The 22,552-nt window shown below is 43.4% G+C and overlaps 1 protein-coding gene across 5 annotated transcripts in view; it reads right to left on the bottom strand.

Moving 5' to 3' along the window:
* CSGALNACT1 (chondroitin sulfate N-acetylgalactosaminyltransferase 1) overlaps nt 1-22,552 on the bottom strand; it is a 252,405-nt gene that overhangs the window by 35,174 nt on the left and 194,679 nt on the right. For all 5 annotated transcript variants that reach the window (XM_029936838.1, XM_029936843.1, XM_029936833.1 and 2 more), the window contains one exon: nt 5,550-5,766. In XM_029936838.1, coding sequence (XP_029792698.1) covers nt 5,550-5,766 — 217 coding nt within the window. The remainder of the gene's footprint in view (nt 1-5,549; nt 5,767-22,552) is intronic.

Here is a 22,552-nt window from a genome sequence, read left to right as displayed (position 1 = left end):
CTTTGGCCCTTCTGACAATCTGCAATCTGCTCTTAGTCCTGGCTTCCAGGTACATTCTACACTGCCAATGAGTCTCTTTCCACGTTAAAAATTTTACCAAATTTTTAGTTTTTGTAAACACAAATAATTTTTAGGATTAGTTGAGATGAAGAAAATAATGAGAGTAAATATCTTAGTCCATCTACTACTCCATGTACCCAGGAACCAATTTTGTCCCCAGGGCCCATGCCCGACACAGGTCTGGAGCATGAAAACTTTGTTCTTTGCAGATTCTACCCCATGCTTGGCCGTCACTCCAAGTGAGCTGAATGTTCAGACCCAGACTTCCTTAGATCTATTCTCTCTGGGGGAATTCCAGGTACTACATCTTTTTCTTCTGTCCAAGAAGGCGTATTTGTTATCTTCCCCTTTAGTACGAAGACCCATCCACCACTAGATAGAGTGAGCCTAGCACAGCTCACATCCATCCCAGCGTGCAGAAGAGCCACCAGAATTGGGAATCTTCAACGGAAGCTGTACAAAGGCTCTACCAAGCTTTTTTCTCCTCCCCATGTTCTTGGAGATTACAAATACAGCAAATAAAACAATAAATACGCTGCCCTCAGAACATAACCAGGAGTGGGATACAAACAGTTCTCCATCAAGATGGGGAGGTAGCCAAGGAGAACCCACCCATACAAAGTCAGAGCAAATGACCCATGTGGCCGTTGGCATGCCATCCAGAAGAAGGTTGAAGAGACACCTCACAGCAACCATGCCTCAGGAAGAGTAACACAGTTTAAGGAAGAAAGAAAAAGATATTAATAAGAAAGCAATAGCACTAAAAAAAAAAAAACCAAATGAAAAACCTAGTCTGAAAGAAAATACAATTCCAACAGAAGAAAACGTCTTACAAATGTTTCACACTCTCTTAATAAAAATGTGAATTCAATAAAAAGTTCAAAGGAGATATGATAAAAACAACAGAATAAAAGGTACATTCTGGGGCGCCTGGTGGCTCAGTTGTTTGGGCGTCTGACTTCGGCTCAGGTCATGATCTCACGGTTCATGGGTTCGAGCCCCGAGTCGGGCTCTGTGCTGACAGCTAGCTCAGAGCCTGGAGCCTGCTTCAGATTCTGTATCTCTCTCTCTCTGACCCTCCCCTGCTCACACGGTCTCTCCCTGTCTCTCAAAAAAAAAAAAAAAAAAAACCACAGGAAAATAATTTCAAAAACATAAAGGCATATTCTGTGCTGAGAAAATGAGTTGACAGCCCGAACAAACAAAAGTGATATACTAAAAATAGCAAGGTACAGACACAGAGAATAGAGACATCTGAAAACCAAATCACTCACCTAAAGGGCAGGCTATGTAAAAGCAGATAAAAGGCGGAGGATTACAAAACAGAGAGGAGCTAATAAATGGGCAAAGTCTGGAAAATCTGCAACTATGTCTGTAAAGCAGAGACACCAACAAACCAGGAAGGAGGTACTCACAATTAAAACACCAAAAAAACTTCCTGACATGAAGGAATCCACAAAACGAGAAAGAATAGAGTAAGTACAGGAAGATCTGAGAACAACAGACACTGAGAGGAGACCTGTCCTGATTAAGCTACTGGGAATTCTTCAGGCAAAAGGAAGTCATTCCTGGGAGAGACCAAATAAAGTCGTCCTGACGCTTCTCCGAGGGATCATTAAATGCCAGAGGAATGTCTACAACGTCCCGAGGAAAGAAAGTGTGTCCCAAGAATTTTAAGCCCAGCCAAGTGATCCTTAAACTAAAAGGACCACAAGTGGATTTTCTACTCTCAAGCACTTACAAACCTTTTTTTTCCTTATAATTTTCTTAATGTTTATTTATTTTTGAGAGACAGAGCAAGAGTTGGGGAAGGGCAGAGAGAGGGGGAGACACAGGATCCGAAGCAGGCTCCAGGCTTTGAGCTGTCAGCACAGAGCCCAATATGGGGCTCGAACTCACTGACCACAAGACCATGACCTGAGCTGAAGCTGGATGCCTAACCAACTGAGCCACCTAGGCACCCCTAACTTAGGACCCTTCTTGAAAACCTTTCTCACCTGTGCAAGGCAGCCAACCACACCGCATCACTGCAGCTGCTCCTGCTGGCGAGGCCGCGAGACCCACCCAAACACCAGCTCTGCGGCTACAAAACAAAATGTAAAGGCTGCAAACCCTGATGGGGTAAAAATAATAGTTGGGATGTAGGAGAGGGAGGAAGTACAGCTGTGCGGATTTCCTCTTCTTATTGTAATTTTTCAGTCAATCTGGTCTAAAGTTAAAATGTGCAGCAAAAAAATACATAGGAATTCTAATCTTTTCTGTTTTGTAAAACTTTTTTTTTAATTTTACAGGAATCTCTTCAGAACTAATTACCTCTTACAGCAGAAAAACATTTTTTAAGCTTATTTATTTCTTTTTTGAGAGAGACCAGGACAGCCACAGAGAGAGAGGGAGAGAGAGAATCCCAATGAGTAGTATTTTCTTAAAGCCTAGAAATTTCTTGTTATACTTCAGATTTGCTTTTATAAATTAAGTCAGATAAAACTGTAATTCTTTAATTACATACAGAATACATAATATATCTCATGTTGTATTAATCATTTCTAGCTAGCAAGTTATTCTTCTATGTGCATATATTCAAAGAAAAGTACCTATAATAGAGTTTAATTAATGTTAAAAATGATTAATTGGGGGAGGGAAGGCCGAGAGATTTTAAATAATTCATTCCTTGTGTTCTATATTGTTTAAATATCTTATAATAGCTATATATAATTTTTATAAACTAAAAAGCCATGTTTAAATTACAACAGCCAAAAAATAAAATCTTTCATTAAATTTTTAAACAAAACCTAAGGCTTATGGTAACTACATAAAAATTTACAAACCAGAATTCAAAAGAAGAAACAAAAGTCACTTATCTTCAGTGCCAGCCAGAGTTAGCATCCTCTAATCTTGGGACAGAAGGGATTTCATGAAGACAACATCAAATATTTAATAAATAGCCCCTTGTATTTTCTCCCATACTTTTATGTTTGTGTTAATTCTATTTAAATATTTAATTGAACAGAGTTTACTCTGAGCTCTGGTACGCAGTAAGAATTAAATTTTTCTGCTATGTTTGATTAGTTGTCCTACGGCCATACACTGAGCAACCCATTCTCTGCTGGCTGCTTTGAAATCCCCTCTACTGAGCTCTGACACAGAATTAAATATTCTCAGGTTTGAGTACCCTTTCTCATCCCATTTTTTTCAGAGACCCAACACACTCAGAAACCCCTAGAGTACAGCGCCAATTCCCCACTTAGCTTCTGCTCAAGTGCCCTCTGTCCTGGGAGGGCTTCCTTACGGCCCACTGCCCCTGGTCTCTATTTCTGCTGTAGCTCCTAGCTCCCTTCCAGTAGATGCTAGTCCACCTGGATGCGGGCACCACCTCTGGAGCTCATCTCCTTACCCCTCTATCTGGTCAAGTGCCTGGCACACAGAAGCCTTCCAAATATCCTATCCGAGTAGCAAGCCTTCCCACCCACCCTCTCCTGCCTACGTGCCCCGTTTTATTTTAAAACATTAACTAGAATTACATTTCATTTCATCATCTTAATGTTGGAGACTGGTAAACCTATCATTTTACCAGGATCCTGCTACTCTGGACCCCAGAGTCCTGCACACAGGACCGAGCAGACACTCCTTTAGCATGAGCACTGCCTCGCCAAGCTCGGTGACTGGCCTTCAAGGCTGGCTGATACAAATCTCAGGGCCCATAATCTGGCAAGCTCTAGGAAGCTCCCCAGCCAAAAAACTCACTGTCAACTAGTCCTAGAAATGGGCACACCAGCCGCTGGGAGCAATGATTTGACTTAATGCCCAGTGCCAACCACAGGTTCCGTCCTCAGGAAATCATGCTTAATCATCTCTGACATCCCAAAGAGAAAGCAGGGAAAAGAGAAACTCTGAAGGAAGGCTGCGAAGAGCCAAAGCTCCAGAGACACTTCACTACTGGAGCCAGAGGACACTGCCAACACTCACGTGATGGTCCCGGAAGGGTATCTACAAATCAAAAACGGCTGAAAAGATCAGCCCACCCTACCCTGCATGGTGTCCCAACTAAGGCACAACTCCTGAACCTGGAGAAGAAAAGAGACGGACATTGTGATAGCTGTCTTCAAAGATTTAGAAGTGTATGATGTATAAGAGGAAATGGATTTGTTTAGTCATTTTCTCAGAGCTAGACCCACAGGGTATAAATCACAGGGAGGCGGACCGCACTCCAAATAACAGCCAGCTTTCTATCTGGAGCTGATCAACAACAGGGCAGCCTGCCTGGTGAAGGAGGCCATGGACGTGGCATAGAGAACGTGTGTCAGGGATGATATCAAGCGATTCCGAACTGAGATTAGACCAGGTGACCTTCACAGGCCTCCTCTCAAACTACTGAATTCTAACCCTAAAATTTATTTACAGAAGGGCTGGTCTTCAAATGCAAAAATTTTTTAAAGGCTTCATTCATTATCTAGAATTTTGAAAAGTATCAACCACACCCTTCTACTGAGCATTCATGATAAAAGATTAGGGGCGCCTGGGTGGCTTAGTCGGTTAAACCTCCGACTTCGGCTCAGGTCAGATCTCATGTTCGTGGGTTCGAGCCCCGCATCAGGCTCTGTGCTGACAGCTAGCTCAGAGCCTGGAGCCTGCTTCAGATTCTGTGTCTCCTTCTCTCTCTGCCCCTCCCTCTCTCATGCTCTGTCTCTCTCTGTATCAAAAATAAATAAAACATTAAAAAAAAGATTAAAAATAACTTTGATCCTTCAAGATTTATAATTAGACACATAGTAACACATATAATCTTTAAAATAAGCTGGCTAGCTAAGTGAGCTAATTAACCTCTGCCAGTATATGAATGTTAGTTGTAATGCCTTACAAGAGCCAATACTGCACAATAAAGAGCTTGAAGACACCTATGTAAAAACTACATCACTGCATCTGAAAATAAAACTGTACTTCGCCTTCTTGAGTAGCTACAAAAATGAGTGCTCGGAAACCTCGTGGCATAATTCTAAATTTAATCTCTGAGGAGATGTAGGTTAGAATAAAAAATGGATTCCTAGTCAATCCATGGCAGCTATTGCAAAAGCAGGACAACTAACGAAGGCTTCGTGCAGCTGAGGGCACACCTCCTCCAGCCAAGTCTGTGGGCCCAGGGGGCGCTGGCTGTCCAGAGTCCTGGAGAGGCCCCACTCACGCCCCTTGCTGTCCCCAAATCTGAGCCTAAACTCAAGCTAGGCCTGAACACAGCAGGCAGTGGGCCATCTATACAGATCCTGACGAAAAGCCACCCTTCCGAATTTTCACTAGTTAAGGTAAATCTGCTTGTCTGGCAGTTTTCTAGTTGCTTTAGGGAAAGGCAAATACAAATGATAAACTTTATATGAAGAAAATAGAGCTGAACAAGAAGAGGAAAAGGCCTCTGTACTGGGCAGAGGAAATGAGGGACATGATATCAGCATTTAACGCATACCACAGTGAGGAAAGGAGGCATGTACCAACCAACAAACCTGAAATTCTGCATGAACTGCCGGAACTTGTCTGCCCTCCTCGCCAGTGGCACGATAACGTTGATGAGCGTGTTGGCCATGTTGAGCTTCTCTTGTTTTACTTTCATGATAGGGCCAAATGGTCGAAACAACACAAGCCGTCTGAATTCATGCTTCTGCTCCCCTTTGAAGGTGAGCTCATATAGAGTGCCTTTATCCCTTTCAGTGCGGTAGATCCCTGTCAACAGAAATGCAAAGATAGTTTCAAAAATTAACCTTGGCTGCTGAGTGTTTTTTAATAGCTGAGATCTAGCACAAAATGCCTTTGAAAACATTAAATTAAGATGAAGTCTCTACATGCAATAACTATTAGAAAATCCCAAAAGCTCCTACATTAAAAAATCCCCAAAGAAATCAAAATACCGTCAATTTAAAAATCACATTCTGAAGACTTCATAAACATGGAAAAAGGTTTTTAATGTCAGATACAAAACTGTATTTATACCAAAGGCGTTCAAAAAATGACTGTAAGGAATTATGCCAAAGTAAGATTGGCTATGATGTGGAATGGCGTGTTTTTATTTCTGTTATCATCCACACTTTCAGCAAGATTATTAGATAAATATTGTAATTATTCTACTTAATTTTAAAAGAATGTTAAAATTATCTCTTAGAAAATATAGCCATTTCAGATGAGCTGACCATAGCAATCTATCTTGGGTACTTCAGAGTGGCCCTTTGGAAGTTTCTGGAAGCATTAAAGCACACAACACATAAAATACTCAGCACAATGGCAGGCACACATCTTATTTAATTTCATATTGTCCTTCCTAACTCTGAGGAGCAGCACGGCTCTGTGCTCCAGAGCAAGACTACTTGGGAGATCTATTTATGGCCCCCCAAACTGAGCTCTATGCCATGTCACTTGTACTAAAACACCATAGTCTCATTTGTCAGGTTGAAGTTGTGACCCATCAACTCTCAGGGTGAACCTCCTAAAGGCCTGATCCAACAGAATTTTTTCTATCAAATAAGCAAACGATTCCCTGCTGCCTAGATCCCACTGCCTGCCCGACATCACTGGTACGGTGGGTAATTTTCCTAGGGTCGAAGACACGCGCAAAAATCCAGCCAGTCAGCAGGTAAACTCCCTCATCGTTCACCTCTGACTTGCATGTTTTCTATTCCAGCTCTCTTCCCTCCTCTTAATCCCCACAGTAGCTAGAATGTACCTTCCAATCTTGGGAGGAGCTAGCGAAGTACATCTCAGGGAAATACCCGCCTGCGGGGTGCTACAGTTCTCGAGGCTTCTGACAAAGTGCCTCTCCTTTCTTCCTCATTTCCTTTTCTCTTGTGGGCATTCCAGGACTTCCCCACAAACACTGCTGGCTTCTCTGCCCTGCTCTCTCTGCCGAAGAGGAGCTTTTCATTTTATAGCGTGGTTTACAGCCTCTTTGATCCTGCTCAAAGTCTGGATCTCCTTCAGGTGCCACAGAGAGGTGGCATTTGGTACTGTGGATTTTCAAGGTAGTCTCATTTCTCACAGCTGTCCCAAGGGCCTGCCCCAAGATTCCAAATGCACAACCTGCTGGCAGCCAGCACAGGTGATTTAAGGACCAGAGCACACAGCTACAAGGACTGACTGCTCTTCAGAAGCCTCCATCGCGTCCCTGGGTAACGGGGCATACTGCTCAATGGCCCTCAGAGTCAGGGCAGCTGAGTGGGGTTTTGCTGAGCTCATGCTGGAACAGAATCCAGAGTCCCTGCAGGGGTCATTCTAGAAGAAGGTTCATTTCTTGGGAAGCTCAAAGGACTTCTTTGAAAACGTGAAGTGGTTCCCTTCAAAGTCTGTTAATTCCTTCAGGCAATTAGTGCTTATGGAGGAAACAGGCTCTTCTCCACCTCTAACTCTTGTCTACAGCAGCTGGGAAAACCACCAACTTCCAGGGAAAAATAAGGCTGAGTGACTCAGACAGGAGTTGCGTTTGGTAACAGAGCCTGTCTGCACAGCTGAAACACGCCTGCCAGGGGTCGCTGGCTGTGCCTTGTCAGACTTTTGTTATCTGGGGTCAGCAAGCATACCTTGTCCACATGGAGAGAAAGGTGCGAAAGGTTGTTGACAGTTTAACGGGCAGATAAAAATGGATGTGGGCTGAAGACTGTTTTTTAACCGAGTCCCCTTCTTTCTCAGCATTAGATAGGGATAAGATTCATTAACTTTTAATACATCTCAACCCACAGATTTGAGAATACAGGTAGAAATACACACACGCCCATCTGAAGAGATGGATGGCTACTTACAAAGAGCCCAGAGAATGTAATAATTCTTATCATAATGATTCTCATAAGCACATAAGGGGAGCCGCCTTTCATGGAGCATGTGTCATCAGCCTGTCGTGACAGGTTGGCACCTTTGTTAGTGGTTTCCGGGCCTGGCACTCCTTACTGGGAAGGCCAGCGCACCCAGGCTAATCTTGCATACCACAATTTCAGCTCCTGCCTCACTGTCTTCTACATCCCATGGTTCAAAACAGTTATTACACCAACTATTTAGCATATTTCCCCATACTCTGCCTAATTAAATTAATGGTGTCTTTATAAATCTGATTCAGATCTCTTAATTCCCTCTACTTGAAAACTCTCTTGCAACCTGTGTCCACTAAAAGCCACACCCAGCCACCCACCCACCGCACTCAAAGGCATACCCTCCCACACCTGCGCACAGGCCCCCTCTGTCTGTTTGTAACACAAAGGACAATTCCTTAATGGGTCCCTGTGCCTCCTGGAAATCTTCAGTGGTGGAAACACAAAGGGCCTGAGAGAAAAGGGGACAGAAGTCTTCTGAGACAGGAATGATTTTTCAGCCAGTGAGCTGGCATGCACACCAGCAAATGCAAAGCAAACCGGCTTTGCATAGGATTGCATCATTTTTATGCATTATGTAAATTAAAGATCAAAATAAGAACTCTGGAGCTAGCTTAGATTCTGGTTTAGATACCCTAACTGGCACCCTCTTTTCCTTTCTTTCTCTCCATAGACACTAAGTTTACACTGAGTTTGGTGTTTCTGCTTCTTGAGTAAGTGTCCTAGTGCTCACCTTCTCCTACTCAAGGGCACCAGGCCCTAGGATGACCAACTACGTGGGGATACCTCCAGGCATCCAAGATATGGTTCCATGGTCTGTGGCAAATGTCTGTCCCTCTAGCAGACCAGGAGCTAAGCAGACATAGGCCCCCTCTCTACATACTGTCTTCAGTGTAAGATCTCAGAAATCAAGACACTGGAGGTCAAGGAGGTCTGAGTCCTTACCCTCACAGTCCTGCTACCTTCACTCAATATGTGTGCCCAGGTTGTGGCCCAGTGCTGCACTGCTGATTCCAGAAATGTCTCCACTGTCATCCCTGCCTTTCCTACCTTCCCACATGGAGCCTGGGGTGGGCCTCCCAGCACGGTAACTATAATCTCCATGTCCTTCTTCCAGGACGCAATCCATTCTGACATGTTCTGTGGCCCTCCGCCTTCCTACAGTACCATTCTAATCCTGCTTCTCTCTCACCAGCTACTTAGAACCTAGAAGATAATGTACCAACACCATGGCCAGACCTTCAAGACCCTCCATAATGTGACCTCAGTGTCCTATCCTAATTGCAGGTCTTACCTCCTCATGAGAAATATGAGTTCTAGGCAAGCTGCTTCATACTGAACATACACAACTACCCTCCCCCCCTTGGAGACACTTGAACCTTCCTGCAAAGCTGGTGGGAAAATGGTACAACCACGATGGAGAAGCATTTGGCAGTCCTTCAAAAAGCTAAACAAAGAATCATCGTATGATCCAGCAGTGCCACTTCTGGGTGTGTCCTCAAAACCAGTGAAAGCAGACTCGAACAGACACTTGTGCACACTTGTTCATACCCGCACTGATTACAATACCAAAAGATGCCAACAACCAAACCTCCACCAACAGATAAATGGACACAACACGGGAGACACACACAGTGGACTACAAGCCAGTCTTAAGAAGGAATGGGATTCTGACACCTGCCACAACACTGATGAACCCTAAAATGTATGCTCGGTGAAATAGGCCAGACATTGTAAGTTCCACTTATACGAGGTATAAGGCCAAATTCCCAGAGACCGAGAGTGGACTGGGGGTTACCAGGGGTCGGGGGAGCAGGGGATGGGGAGTTAGTATATAATGGGCAGAGAGTTTCAGTCTGACATGATGAAAAAGTTCTAGAAATGGGTAGTGTGATGGTGACACAATAATGTGAATATGCTTAATGTCACTGGACTGTACACTTAAAAATAGTTAAAATGGTAAATTTTATGTATACTTTACCACAATAACTGCTCTCCTCTAAAAAGGCCTTGAATTTTCTCAAGACACACTTCCCCACCAGTCTACTTTTTTTTGTCCCTTCTAAATCTGACCCTTCTCCTCTGGGAGGATTCCCACGATGTTCTCAATCCAAAGTGGTCATTCAGAGATTTTAAAATTTTCTTTGCTGATCTAGTTTTTCGGCCCCTGAGAACTCTGGAGATCTAGGCCAGCCTTGTCATTCTACAGACGAACAAACTGAGTCACATCTGCCTATGTTCACCAGATTTTTAAATGACTGACTAGAACATACCATGTGTGAGGGTTTGCTCCCTAGAGGTCACTTTTCATATGCGACATTAAAGCCTAGAGCAGAGCAGAGATGCAGGACCATGAAAAGCAGAAATCAGAATAAACAATATAAAGTCTGTTGTAAAAGCCACTGTTTGGCTCATTTACCCACAGATAATCTTCACATCCACCCTTGGAACTTTTCTTTTACTTTCATGCACAGTTGTAACAACTTTATTAAACAACAATCATCTAAAGTCATAGTCTACAACACATTCGAAGCAGTAAATTTTAAGAGGAGATTCTCATAAAAAAATCTTTCTAACAACGAAAGAAGAGTGTATGGGAAAAGGGAATCTAGAACAGGCAAAAATGCTGCTAGTGATACCTAGTGGTCTCCCGACAGCAGTGGGGGAGGCAGAACATTATTTGTTTTTAATTTAAATGTCAGAGACACTGAATATAAAGAAAAAACACTCATGTTTTGAAGACACCACTGTAAGAGCATATTCTCCTTATTCCTGTTCAAGAAGACAAACAGAAATATCTGAGAAAGATTTTACTCCTAATATTAGTTGTTAACTATTCTGGTGCTTCAGTGGTTTTGAGTTAGGAATTTCTGCTTAGCAGGAAAATGCCTCTCATTCCAAGATCATGTGGGATAAACGAGACATTATTACAGAGCCATCTGTTGTCAGCTCTGTTTTCTTAGGGAAAATAGTGGACATCTGACCTTGTCGAAGAGATGTTCCTGAGAGAACCCTGAACCTTCAAATGCTCAGGTAGGGAACGGTCTGTCTGCGCCTTGCTTTCTGCTGCATCACAGTGCCTCAGTTCACAGTAACTACTGGACGTGTCCCAACTCAAGTTTATCATTGTTTTCAGCCTTCACCAAACATTTCTTTTGTCTGATAAGAAATGGTTGCATTGACTGATGTCCTTGCTGAAACAACTCATGAATTGGTTTTCTTACTTCTATTTATTGCACTTGGTGTGTATTTGTTCTTGTTACAGAACCACGCAAATTCATCACCTGGTTCTTAATCTATCAGAAATTTCTAAGAGCCTCACTTTACTTAGAGCTCCTCCTTATTTTATCAATACTACTAGCAGCTGACTTTGTTTCCAGAGGCACTCCCCACCCCTCCCACAAGACTACAACCTACTGGTCACTTCATAAAAGTTCTCAGGTGTCAGACAATAAATGGAAACAAAGGCATGTTATGATTCCAGTGCCCCGGTGGGCTGGGATCCTCACCAGGTACCCGCCAGCCTGACAGGCTTCATATTCACATGACATAGTTATTTTGATCCTTACTGATTTCTCTTATGGGTGTTATTTTCTGTGGATTGTGTTTTATATTAGAAATATAAAAATGAACACAATATAATCACTGTGCTCTCAGAGAAAGGCAGATAGGTAAACAACACAGACATAGATGTATGATAAGCACCTAAGAGAGTCTGCCTAAGGTATAAGGGAATAGAAAAGCGGGAGTCTCTACCTACTGGAAGGTGTGAACAGTTTGATAGAAGATATTTCCCAGAACTGAAGACAGTGGGTGTTTGCCAAATCGGCAAAACCAGAGTGGGCATTCTCTGCAAAGATTTCAGCATGAACTAAGAGACTGAAAAAACCAAACAAGCAAACACCAATGTGTCATGTTCAGCAAACCTGAGGCAGTTCAGCAAGGCAGGGGTGAGAAAAGCTAGGTTTGGGCCAGAGGCAGCAGGTGAAGCTGTGGGGTCAGGTAGGGCACACCACGCCAGCCCACCAGGCCGTCCCCACAGGGACCACTGCAGCACACCGTCACCTTGCAGCGGTGGGGGGGGCGCGGATCAGGGAGGGACCGCAGGGACTGAGACCAGATTGCCATGAGGAGAGAAGCACAATGATCCAGCAAGAAATGACAAAGCCCTACGCTATTACAGGGCCAAAGGAGATGATGAGAAGTGGAAAGAACTCAAGAAAACATGGTTAGAAAATGGGACAGCAAGCGGGGGAAAGGGAGGAAGGCAGTGTGACTCCAGTCACAGGTAAGAAGAGGGTTTTGAGTCAAGCTTTGGTGAGGCTGATTTCAGGAGGCGCTGGAGGGGGACTGAGCGCAGCAGACTGGCTTCTCTGGGACACACAGAGGTGGGGGTCCCCAGCCTGCAGGCTGAAGCTGTGGGTGTGGGTCAGACCAGCCAGGAGGTCTGTAAGGAGAGAGGAGGAAGCATAGGATGCAGGCCTGGGGTGTCCCAACCCCACAGGAGCCACGTGTGTGCACCGGCAAAGGAGGCGGAGAGGCCAGGAGCAGTGGGACAGGAACACAGAAGGCAGCGAGCGCCGGACTGCGGTGGTGCCGCTGTCCCATCAAGGTTAAGTACGACAAGTTTGAAAGCGGCCCAGTGGAGGGCAAGCATGAGATCACCGATGAGGGCTTCGGGGAAGGGACAGGGCTGCAAGCCAGACATGAGGATGATGACAGATGAAGTGGCAGGGATGAGTTGAGGGAGATGAGCGTTTCCCTTTCATTTCCTTGAAGTTGTTGAGTTATTGCTGCCTCTGGACCTTTGCCTCTTCTTTCTACTCTCCCTGGGATGCCTTCCCTCAGGCCAGGCCACAGCTGGATCCTTCTCCCAAAGCCCCCTCCTCAAAAAGGCCTTCTCCAGTCTCGCTCCTCACTCCCACCCTGCCCCATCACTCTGCCACCTCTCTCCCATCACCCCCCATTTGTCACAGTTCCCACCACTGGAAGGTAAGCTCCAGGAAAACCAGAGTAAGTCTGCATCCCTAATGGAAATCCCTTGCACAGAGGAAGGGCAGGAGGGCAGGAAGAAGGTGCCTGGTTAAGAAGGGAATGAATGCAACAGAGCAGTAGCTAAGGGAACTTACAGAGTTACAGTGTTTTCTTTTTAACAAAAAATGGGAAAAAGAAACAACCCTTCATATGTTGAGAGGAAGGAACAATGAGAAGCAGGGAATGAGGATACATAGATAGAATGAGAAAGTGGGAGGTATGTGGGACCCACAACCCTGAAAGGATATGGTCTTTGACAGAGCAGTGGCACCTGCTCTCCAGAAGAGGGCAGAAGTAGGAAAACAAGGGGTAGGTAGTGCAGGTTTGGGGCAAGGAGCCCAAGGAAGGCTTGAGAACTAACACTAATTTCTCAGTGAAGCAGGAAGGAAGCCAGGCTGACAGAAAGGGGACCAAGGGTGGACACAGGCCCCGAGAGGGGTGCTGGAGGCCTGGGATGGTGGCCAGAGGATGGGAGACAGCACAGAGTGCAGCTGGGCAGATCAGCAATTTGTACTTGCATGGATCTTCAGTGGTTTTTCTCCAGCATCATGAAGGACAGGCAGAGGAGGGGCAAAACAGTGATCTAGGATCGGGCTCTGCAGGACAGGTGTGGAGGACTGGGAAGAAAGTGGCTGAAGGAATGCATCATGGGGGCCACCCTGGAGAGGGAGGAGTAAGGCCCCAGGAAAGTAAGGTCAAAGGGCACAGAATGGCTCAGAGTATGAATGAACAAAAAAGAGACTAAAGTCAGAAGTAATAATAGAAGTCATGGGGGAAAATGGATTTCTGATGATGTGTAAGTTTAATGAAGAGGGCTCTTCCAGGAGAGGACGAGGTCCACATTGCAGCTGCCCTGGAAGTTGGCCTCTGCACTTTCCCTCTCTCGATGCCTTGGAGTTGGCCAGACCACATACTGTGCCCCTCGAGGTCCCCAACTACACAGATCTCTTTGTCACCCTGAGTTCTTCAAGGACTGTGGTTTATTGTGAAGAAATGGTAGATCCATCTCTCTCCATAACTTTAAGAAGCCAATGGTGAAAAATTACAGACTAGATGCTTCCCTGAACTAAAGACAGTTTAAGGAGCTAGAAAATAGCAGTGAGGACTAAGATAGTAGGGAGCTCTGCAGGGATTCCAGAACAAACATTTGAGGGAGGGAAGTAAGAGTGGCCATTGTCGGGGCACATTTCCAAATGTCTGGGGAACTTCCTCTCAACACACTGTACATCCAAGATGCTGTGGAAAAGCAGATATCTTTAGATACAGGTAGCAGCAATGAGAGGGAGCTAAAAGGTTAAAGAGCAGAGAATATGGGACCATGTTACTGTCTCTGGTCAACCGCTGAGCTTGTCTATGTACTACTTAAGTGACTTACTGCCAAAATAGAGGACATACTGCATTTACATTCCCCAACCCATATCTATTTCTCAAATCACATTCACAAATTTCATCTTGGTTCTAAAAAAGCCTCCTAGGATCACCTGGATGGCTCAGTCAGTTAAGCGTACAACTCAATTTCTGCTCAGGTCCTGATCTCCCAATAGTGAGATCTAGCCCCATGTTGAATTTGAGCCCCATGTCAGGTCTGCCCTGCTTAAGATTGCTTCTACTTCAGGGCTCCTAGGTGGCTCAGTTAGTTGAGAGCCGGACTTCAGCTTGGGTCTTGATCTTGTGGTTCATGGGTTTGAGCCCCACATTCAGCTCTGTGATGACAGTGCAGAGCCTGGTGCTTGCTTTGGATTCTGTGTCTCCCTCTCTCTCTGCTCCTCTCAGCTCATACTCTGTCTCTCTCTCTCTCTCTCAAAAAAAAAAAAAAAACCCTTAAAAAAAAAGATTCCTTCTTCTCCTCCTCTGTCACCCCCTCCAGTCACACTTTTGAGCCCTCTCAAAAAATAAAAACAAATAAAAAAGTCTTCCAATGAGGTAAGCCATTTACCCATTTCCTTTTACAGAGAGGTGAACTAAGGCCTTCATGGCAGTTAAATAAGGAACCAGTTCAAGGTTACAAATGGTAGGCTTGCAGATGATGGGCACAATGACTCCATTTCAAAGGATGTCATGGTAAATCTCTTTAAAGGTAACTTTACCATCAAAGGGTGTATATAATTCTTTCTTTTCTGTTCTTCCTTTCTTTTCAAGATTGACTGTCAAGGACAGAAAAACATCAACAAAGATCACACCAGAAAGCTAATCAACTATCCAAAGTGTATCAGGAAAGTCAGTCTTAAAACTCACCTTTGAAGATTAATATATTATTGATTCATTTATGGACGGCAATTTCCTCAACTTTAAGAAATGGGATTAATACCTATTTCTTCACAGGGCTGCTGTAAAGATTAAAGTAATTAATACATGCAAACATGCATGCCTGGTACATGGGAAGTACTCAGTGATATCAGCAATAGCAATAACCTTAATAACTGTCTTTACTGCTATTATATTACTATGTCATCCACTCTGCCCCATTAGCCATTCAATGCGTTCCTGCTCTTGGTCAGACAGGCCAGGGCTCTGAGGCAAGCCCCCCTCTTGCTGTGCTCTACACTGGCATTAAACATGCTTGGAAATCCAATCACTTATTTTTAGAAGTCATCATTGTGGATCCAGAGATATCAAGATTCTTGAATATTCCGGTAAAAAGCCTGGTAATACACAAATTAACATATATGATATTTAAGTCAAGGAAATTTTTAGCAATATTGCAATAGGATTTTTTTTTTTAGCTGTTGCTCGAGAAATCCATTTCTAATGCACAATAATGCCTGGAATTTTCAAAACATTGATCCCATAGCCCTTTATCAGATACCATGACCTTTAGTATGACGACACCACCCCCTCATGACCTTCCTGGTTAGCAAAGCCCTTTACCATACCACACCTACATTCCAATCACTAACATAATTCATACTTAGAACAAACTCCTTCCCTCTGCCAGACACAACCAGTCTCCTTGCTGTTGCTGACAGCTTCTGTGTTTGGCCAACCTATGCCAGAGACTCGCGGTCTAACTCTGGCTTCACTGCTCACTTTGTGCCACTTTAAATAAGAGATTTAATGACACAGGATTCCTATTTCCTAGTCTTTAAAATTGAATTGCAGTGTATGTTCAAAGCAACATCAACTGCTTCATGTTTCAAGGAAATTGCAACTCTTATGAGCATTTATTTTATTTGACTAACGAATCTAATTAGTGAGTGGCAAAAAGTCATTTTAGCTTTACAAAATAGGCTTTAAGAATGAATCGGTGGACATTATGTGGAAGTTCTGAACTACATATAAACCACAGCAGCTGAAGAGCAAGAAAAGAATCAGAAGCCCTACAATATAGGCCACAATTTTCTAACATAATAGACACAAGTGGACTTGTATTTGTCTATGCCACTAGAAACTGGTAAGCTTTAGAAAATACAGATTCTAGAAGCACCTGGGTGGCTCAGTCGGGTAAGCTCCCATCCCAAGGCCCAAGCCTTGGCAGTGAAACCAGAATAATATATCATTTCCTCCAAACCTTCCAGGGCCACAAGGACAGTAAATAAAGAGAAGATGATAGTGAATAATGGGATATGCTTCTGTTAACCATTAATTCGGTCACTCACTCCTTCAACAATCCCTCAAAAATCACTTTCCACTATTGGCAATAGACAAGACTACATAAAGACGAATAAAACACAGACTTGCCCTGGAGGGCACAGAAACAGAAACGAGCAGCTAGCCACAGCAGTGTGGTTAGGGCCAGGGGTGCCAGTGATAAACCCCTACTTCTGCTTGGGAGACTCCAGAATAGCTGCCTGGAGAGGCAAGCATCTGAGGATGCTGAGGAGGAGAAGTGTGTAGTAGCCAGACGCCACACGGTGCACAAGGACTCTCCAAGCAGGCTGACCCGCATATTCAACAGTGTATAATAGTATGGAGGAAGAATGAGGTACACTCAGAAAACCACACAAGTTCAAGTAAGGCTGAGAGAGGGGCCAGGCGAAGGACACAACAAGACATGAAGCTCAAGGGCAGGTTCCGAATCACACCGGCCTTGTGAGTGACACTAAGGAGGACTTACTGTTTGGCACCACATAGGTTTTTGGGTTTTGTTTGGATATTGGTTTGTGGATTTTCTTATGTTTCGGACAATCACTGTCACAAAAATATAATAATCTGAATCTTAAACTGTAAAACCATATGTTGTAACCAGTATAAAGTTTTGAAGACCTCCCCCCTCCACTGAGGTTAGCTTTCAAGTGGTGGTCTGAATCCTCTGCACATTTTCCTCCATATCCTTATAAACACACACAGACACAGACACACACCTACACTGATCACCAAGGGAAAACACAAATGTAATGGGAGAGTAAAAAGTGCTTTCCCTTTGGGGTGAAAAGCACACTAAGAAACAACTTTAATTTACTGGGAACTGTGAGGTTTGTCAGCCCAATAGGAACATCCTTTTTAATATACTAATCTGCTCAGAATGCCAAGCTACATTTTGGTCATACTAAACCCCTATGAGATTGCAAGTCATAAAGTGACGCTTGACAACAAAGCCAGAGAAAGTTCTTACAGAGATAATCTGACCCAGGAGAGAGAAAGATGTGAATTTTAATTCCATTCAACCATTAACTTGCTCTATGACTTCGGACAAAGTCAATTCTCAAAGCTTCAGTTTCCCCAAATATATAACACAGGCACTAAATAAAACACAACTCACTGTGTCCACAAAATAACAATAAACCAAAACAAATATAATTTTTAACCTGTTTATATTTCTATTTCTTAATTTTTTCCTATTTTATTCTTATGTATTCACTCTACAGCAGAAGATAAGACTTTAGCTCTGTTATCCTTTCCCATCCCAAACATAAACAAACATGCTTATATTCTTCCAATACATTTATCCTCCTTGTTAGTTAAATTAGTATTTGGTTCAGATAAAACATACTTGCAATTTTAGGATTAAGAGAGCCACTGTCTCTATAAAACTCCTACAGCAACTTTAGTAACATGTCATAATACTGATGTATATTGAAGCACAGATATAATTCCACAGGAAGGCAAAACAATGTGGTCTATAAGACATGCAGTTTTCTGGTGACAGTTTAATATAAGGAATTTTTTTTAACTTAGAAAATCTATAAAAATAGATAATATTTAACCTATTTAGATAGTACTCCCTATATATTTCTTCTCAAGTAAATCATGACCTCCAAATTATCTGGTCTATTCTCCCCTTCCCTGTGGCCGTCAATCCGTGTGGGTCTGTGACTGCTTTGCCTAAGAGAGCACAGGGAACGATGTGGTTTCCACTTTGTTTGCTGGAACACTTTCTCTTGGAGCCTGGACTGCCACATAAAAAGTTAAACTACCCTGAGGTTGCCACACAGCAAAGAAGCCACACAGCATATGTGAAGCCATATGAAGGCAATCCAGTTAGCAGTCCTGGTCCTCAGGACATCACAGACTTGGGAGTGAATGAGCATTCAGATGTTTCAGATGATTCGATCCCCCAGATGTCAGCCCCAGCCTTTCTGCCTTCCTAGATGGGACCACAAACATGCTGGAACCAGGCAAGCCATCCCCACTGTGTCCTTTCTGAATCCTTAACCCATAGAATCTGTCAGCATATGGAAATGATGACCTCAAGGCACTAAATTCTGAAATAATTTGTACTGCAGCAATAATAACTGGAACATAACTCATAACAGCATGTAAATACATAAATGTACTACGCTGCTCATGAAGAGCACAGGCAGACATTGTCAGTTACTGTGCTCATGGTATCATGACATCCCCTTAGGACTCACTAGGCAGGTACTAGAACACAAGGCCACCGGACTTCAGAATGGAGCTGGACAGAGGGAGTCCCTCAGATAGGACTAAAATTTTCTTAAGAAGTTCTAGTAGGGGGAGGGGAGGTGCCTGGGTGGCTCAGTCCATTAAGCATCCAACTCTTGATTTCAACTCAAGTCATGATATGAGGGTAGTGGGATTGAGCCAAGCCCCACACAGGCTCCACGCTGGGTGTAGAGTTTGCTTAAGTGTCTCTTTCTCCCCTTCTCATTGTGCCCCTCCCCTCCCCTTCCCCACAAAAACATAGGTGCAGCTCCCTCTCTAAAAAAAAAAAAAGGAAGCTCTGGGTCCACAAAAAACATGGACAAATGGGCAGCTGAGACCCCCAAACCTCATACAATTGAGCATGGCTACAATAAATTCAGCCTAGAAAACCTTTAAAGTAGATGTTATCAAATTTACTTTGGCTACAAAATTACACAAATAAATAAAGACCCATTGGTTAAGTAGCCACTGATACCTATTTGCATTTAATCTGGTAAACTGTCTAAAATAAAAATGTACCCTGATTATGTAAATAGCTAACTTGAGAGACATAAACTAACATATCAATAATTACCTTAAAGTCTAAGTAGTCTAAACATACCAGGTAAAAGGAGAGACTGACAGAGCGGTTAAGAAACTAACAAAGAAGCACAATGATAGGCTGTTTACAAAAAACTCACTTCAAATTCAATAAATGACTTAGCGAATTTGAAGGAAGAAGGATGAAGAAAGTTATATCACGCAAACATTAATAAAAAAGGAGTGGCTGTGTGAGGTAAAGTAGACTTCAAGAATGAAGAAAACTACTAGAGACAGAGGGACATTACAAAATTATAAAAGATTCAATCCACTGAGAAGACACAATGATCCTACGTATGTGCGCCAAACAACAGAGCCTCAAAAGACTGAAGAAAAACTGATGAAGCTGAAAGGTGAAAGAGACGATCATACAGTCATCGTTGGGAACGTCAATCCCCTTGTCAGCAACAGACGGAACTACCAAACACAAAATCAGAAAGAAACAGAACATCAGAACAGCACAATCAACCAAAAGGATCTCATTCACACAGAATATCCCACCCAACAACAGCATAATACACTTATTTTTCAAGCACCCATGGAACGTCAATAAGACAGGCTATATCTTGGGCCATAAAACAAACCAACAATTTGAAAAGAACTGAAACTGTAGAGTGTGGTCTCTGATCATAATGGATTCAAAGTAGAAACCCAACAACAGAAGACAAGAAAATCCCTAAACATCCAGAAATTAAGTAACGGACTTCTATCCCTGGGTCAAAAAGGAAGTCTCAGAGAAACTTAAAAAAAAATACATTCCACTAAATAATTTGCTCTAGGAGGTTGTTAGATATAGAAGAGATGATATTCCAGAACATCTACAAAGGATAATTATTTTAAACAATTGGTTTTAAGTTATTTTTCTGACAGTGGTACACAGGCCTGGAATCTGTTAAGCTATCCCTAATTCAACAATAAAAGTCTGAGTAAGTGTGCTTTGACATCCTAGATTAGCGCCTGGCACATTACAGGTGCTCAGTAAATATTTGTTGAATGAATCGATGTGGACTCTCTCTCTGTGGGGCCTGAGAGGCAGCAGCATGGACTCCCGAGCCAGCGTGCCCAGGCTCAAGTTCCAGCTATGTATTCTTGAGCAAGCAACTGAGCTATTCTTTGCTTTTGTGTGCCTCCCTTCTAAAATAAGAATGGCCAGAGTAAAAGACCTACCTCACAGGATTGCAGTGTGGATGGAAGTACATGTGTAGCACACAATGTTTTACTGGGGATATTACCTAAAGATATTATGTGGGGATGTGGGAAGAAAGACTTTCATTCCCTCCTCCCAACAAAGGTCACGCACTAGTTAAAGAGAGAGGTCAAATATATTTCATGATGTTCCACAAAAGAGTGTCACAATTTCCAGGGACCAGCCCCCCAGAACAGGCACTGGCTCCAGGACCATTCCTTGAAAGGCTATTCCAGCTCTAGATCTGGCAACTCCTTTAAAGCAGTGGCTCATACCTGTGGCAGCACAGTGGAATCACCTGGGGAGCTTTAAAAATACCGATGCCTCCCGCCCCTGGCACGAGGCTGATTTAATTAGTCTGTAGAGCAGCCTGCACACCCCCAGGAGATTGCAATGTGCAGCCAAGGTTAAAAAGCGCTGCTCTAGGGAAATCATTTTCAATGTTTCCACATCTAGGGATTCCCAAATGGAGGCAAAGTCATTGATGGGCAGTCACGGGGCACTGGTACTCTTCAGAGTGATGCCAGAAGTTAAGTACTGACAAAAATAATGTCACCCCTTTCTCCACCCGTGAACGGCTCTACTGCTCCAAACTGCATCAGTAAAGGAGTGTTCATGTTGCAGAGGCCTAATGTGACACAAGTTTTTAATCCCTCGAAGGCTTCATAGTCAAATGAAACTGGAGTGAACAGCACTAGACCAGGAGAGAACCAGCCCTCTGCACTTGTCGTTCTCCTTTAGGACCGCTAAGTACATGGCGTGTCTTTGTCATGTGCTTACCAGTTATGATCTTGATCGGCCCTGGTGCTCCCTGTTACATCACATCCGTTTTAGGTGGTTAGTGTTTGGACAGTGGACACTTCTTTGAGAAAAACGTGAAGAGGGAATATTGGCAGCACGAGGACACCGTGAGCATGGGCCTAGGCATGACTGCTCTTACGAGATGGGGTTGGTTATGATGTGGAGATGCAACAGGGAAGAGATAGGTGGCAATACACTTGGGGACTGGGGCCCATCTGTAAAACTTGTGTAAAAAGTTGTCTTTTGGGTCCAGAGCTCCGTCTACTCCAGTAAATACTGCAAGCTTCACAGCTGTCACTGACACAGATAAAGCACAGGGCCACAGCTATAAAAGACTGTCTTTCTGTGTATGAGTCTCTTCTCTGAGTAGATGACAAGGAAGGACTCTAAGGAGTGGAGGACTCAATCCATGGTGAGAACCAAGGTTCTCAAAGTGTCATTTCGGGACCACTGGTTCAGGTGCCCCACAGACTGGCCTTTGGTGTTATCAATGTCAATAATTTGATACAGCTGTATTGCTTCTTTTTCTTCCATTAGTTTGTATTGTAAGGTCTGGACACTTCATCCCTCTCAGTTTTCTCATTAATCCTGTCTTATTTTCCTTCATTTGCTTATGACATCTTAACTGTAATAACTGAAGCTTATGAAGAAATTTGGTGCCACACAAAAGGAATACAAGTTCAAAGGTGTAAGGAGTGCTATTATAAGTAAGCAAATACCCAGAGTGAAGGGATGTTCATGCAGATACAGATACAGAACACCTGGATAGTTAGTATTCCTCCTTAAGTTCCCTCAGAAGCTATGAAATTTAACAAGAACCTGAAGGCAGAGCCACATCTCTCGACTTGGATGAAGAAGATTCCTGTCCATTAATCACACCAATGCCTATCTTCAGGATTTTCCTTGAACACTGGGACTCGTAAAGAACAGGTGTGATAGAAACAACAGGATGAGGTACTTCTTTGTGGCAGAGCCCTAAAAGAATAGTTCTCAATATGGTAGGCTTACTTTCCTAAGTTTGAATTATACATAACTACAGTGATGCATATTTCAGTCGCCTCCTTAAATTCCAATCGGTAAACAAGCAGTATATCTTATACAAGCCTAGCAAACAGCTCAGATGCTGAAGCATCACTGGGCATCTTTCATTCTCTAAGTTAGAAATCTGGCATCTAGCACTGAGGAGAAAAATGAGCATAAGGCCCGTCCTTCGTGTTTCACATCCCCACCAAGTCTA

This window comes from Suricata suricatta, chromosome 1 (assembly GCF_006229205.1).
Source record: "Suricata suricatta isolate VVHF042 chromosome 1, meerkat_22Aug2017_6uvM2_HiC, whole genome shotgun sequence".
NCBI lineage: Eukaryota > Metazoa > Chordata > Mammalia > Carnivora > Herpestidae > Suricata > Suricata suricatta.
Note: the sequence above shows the minus strand (reverse complement) of the source record. Positions and strands in the feature narration are given on the sequence as shown.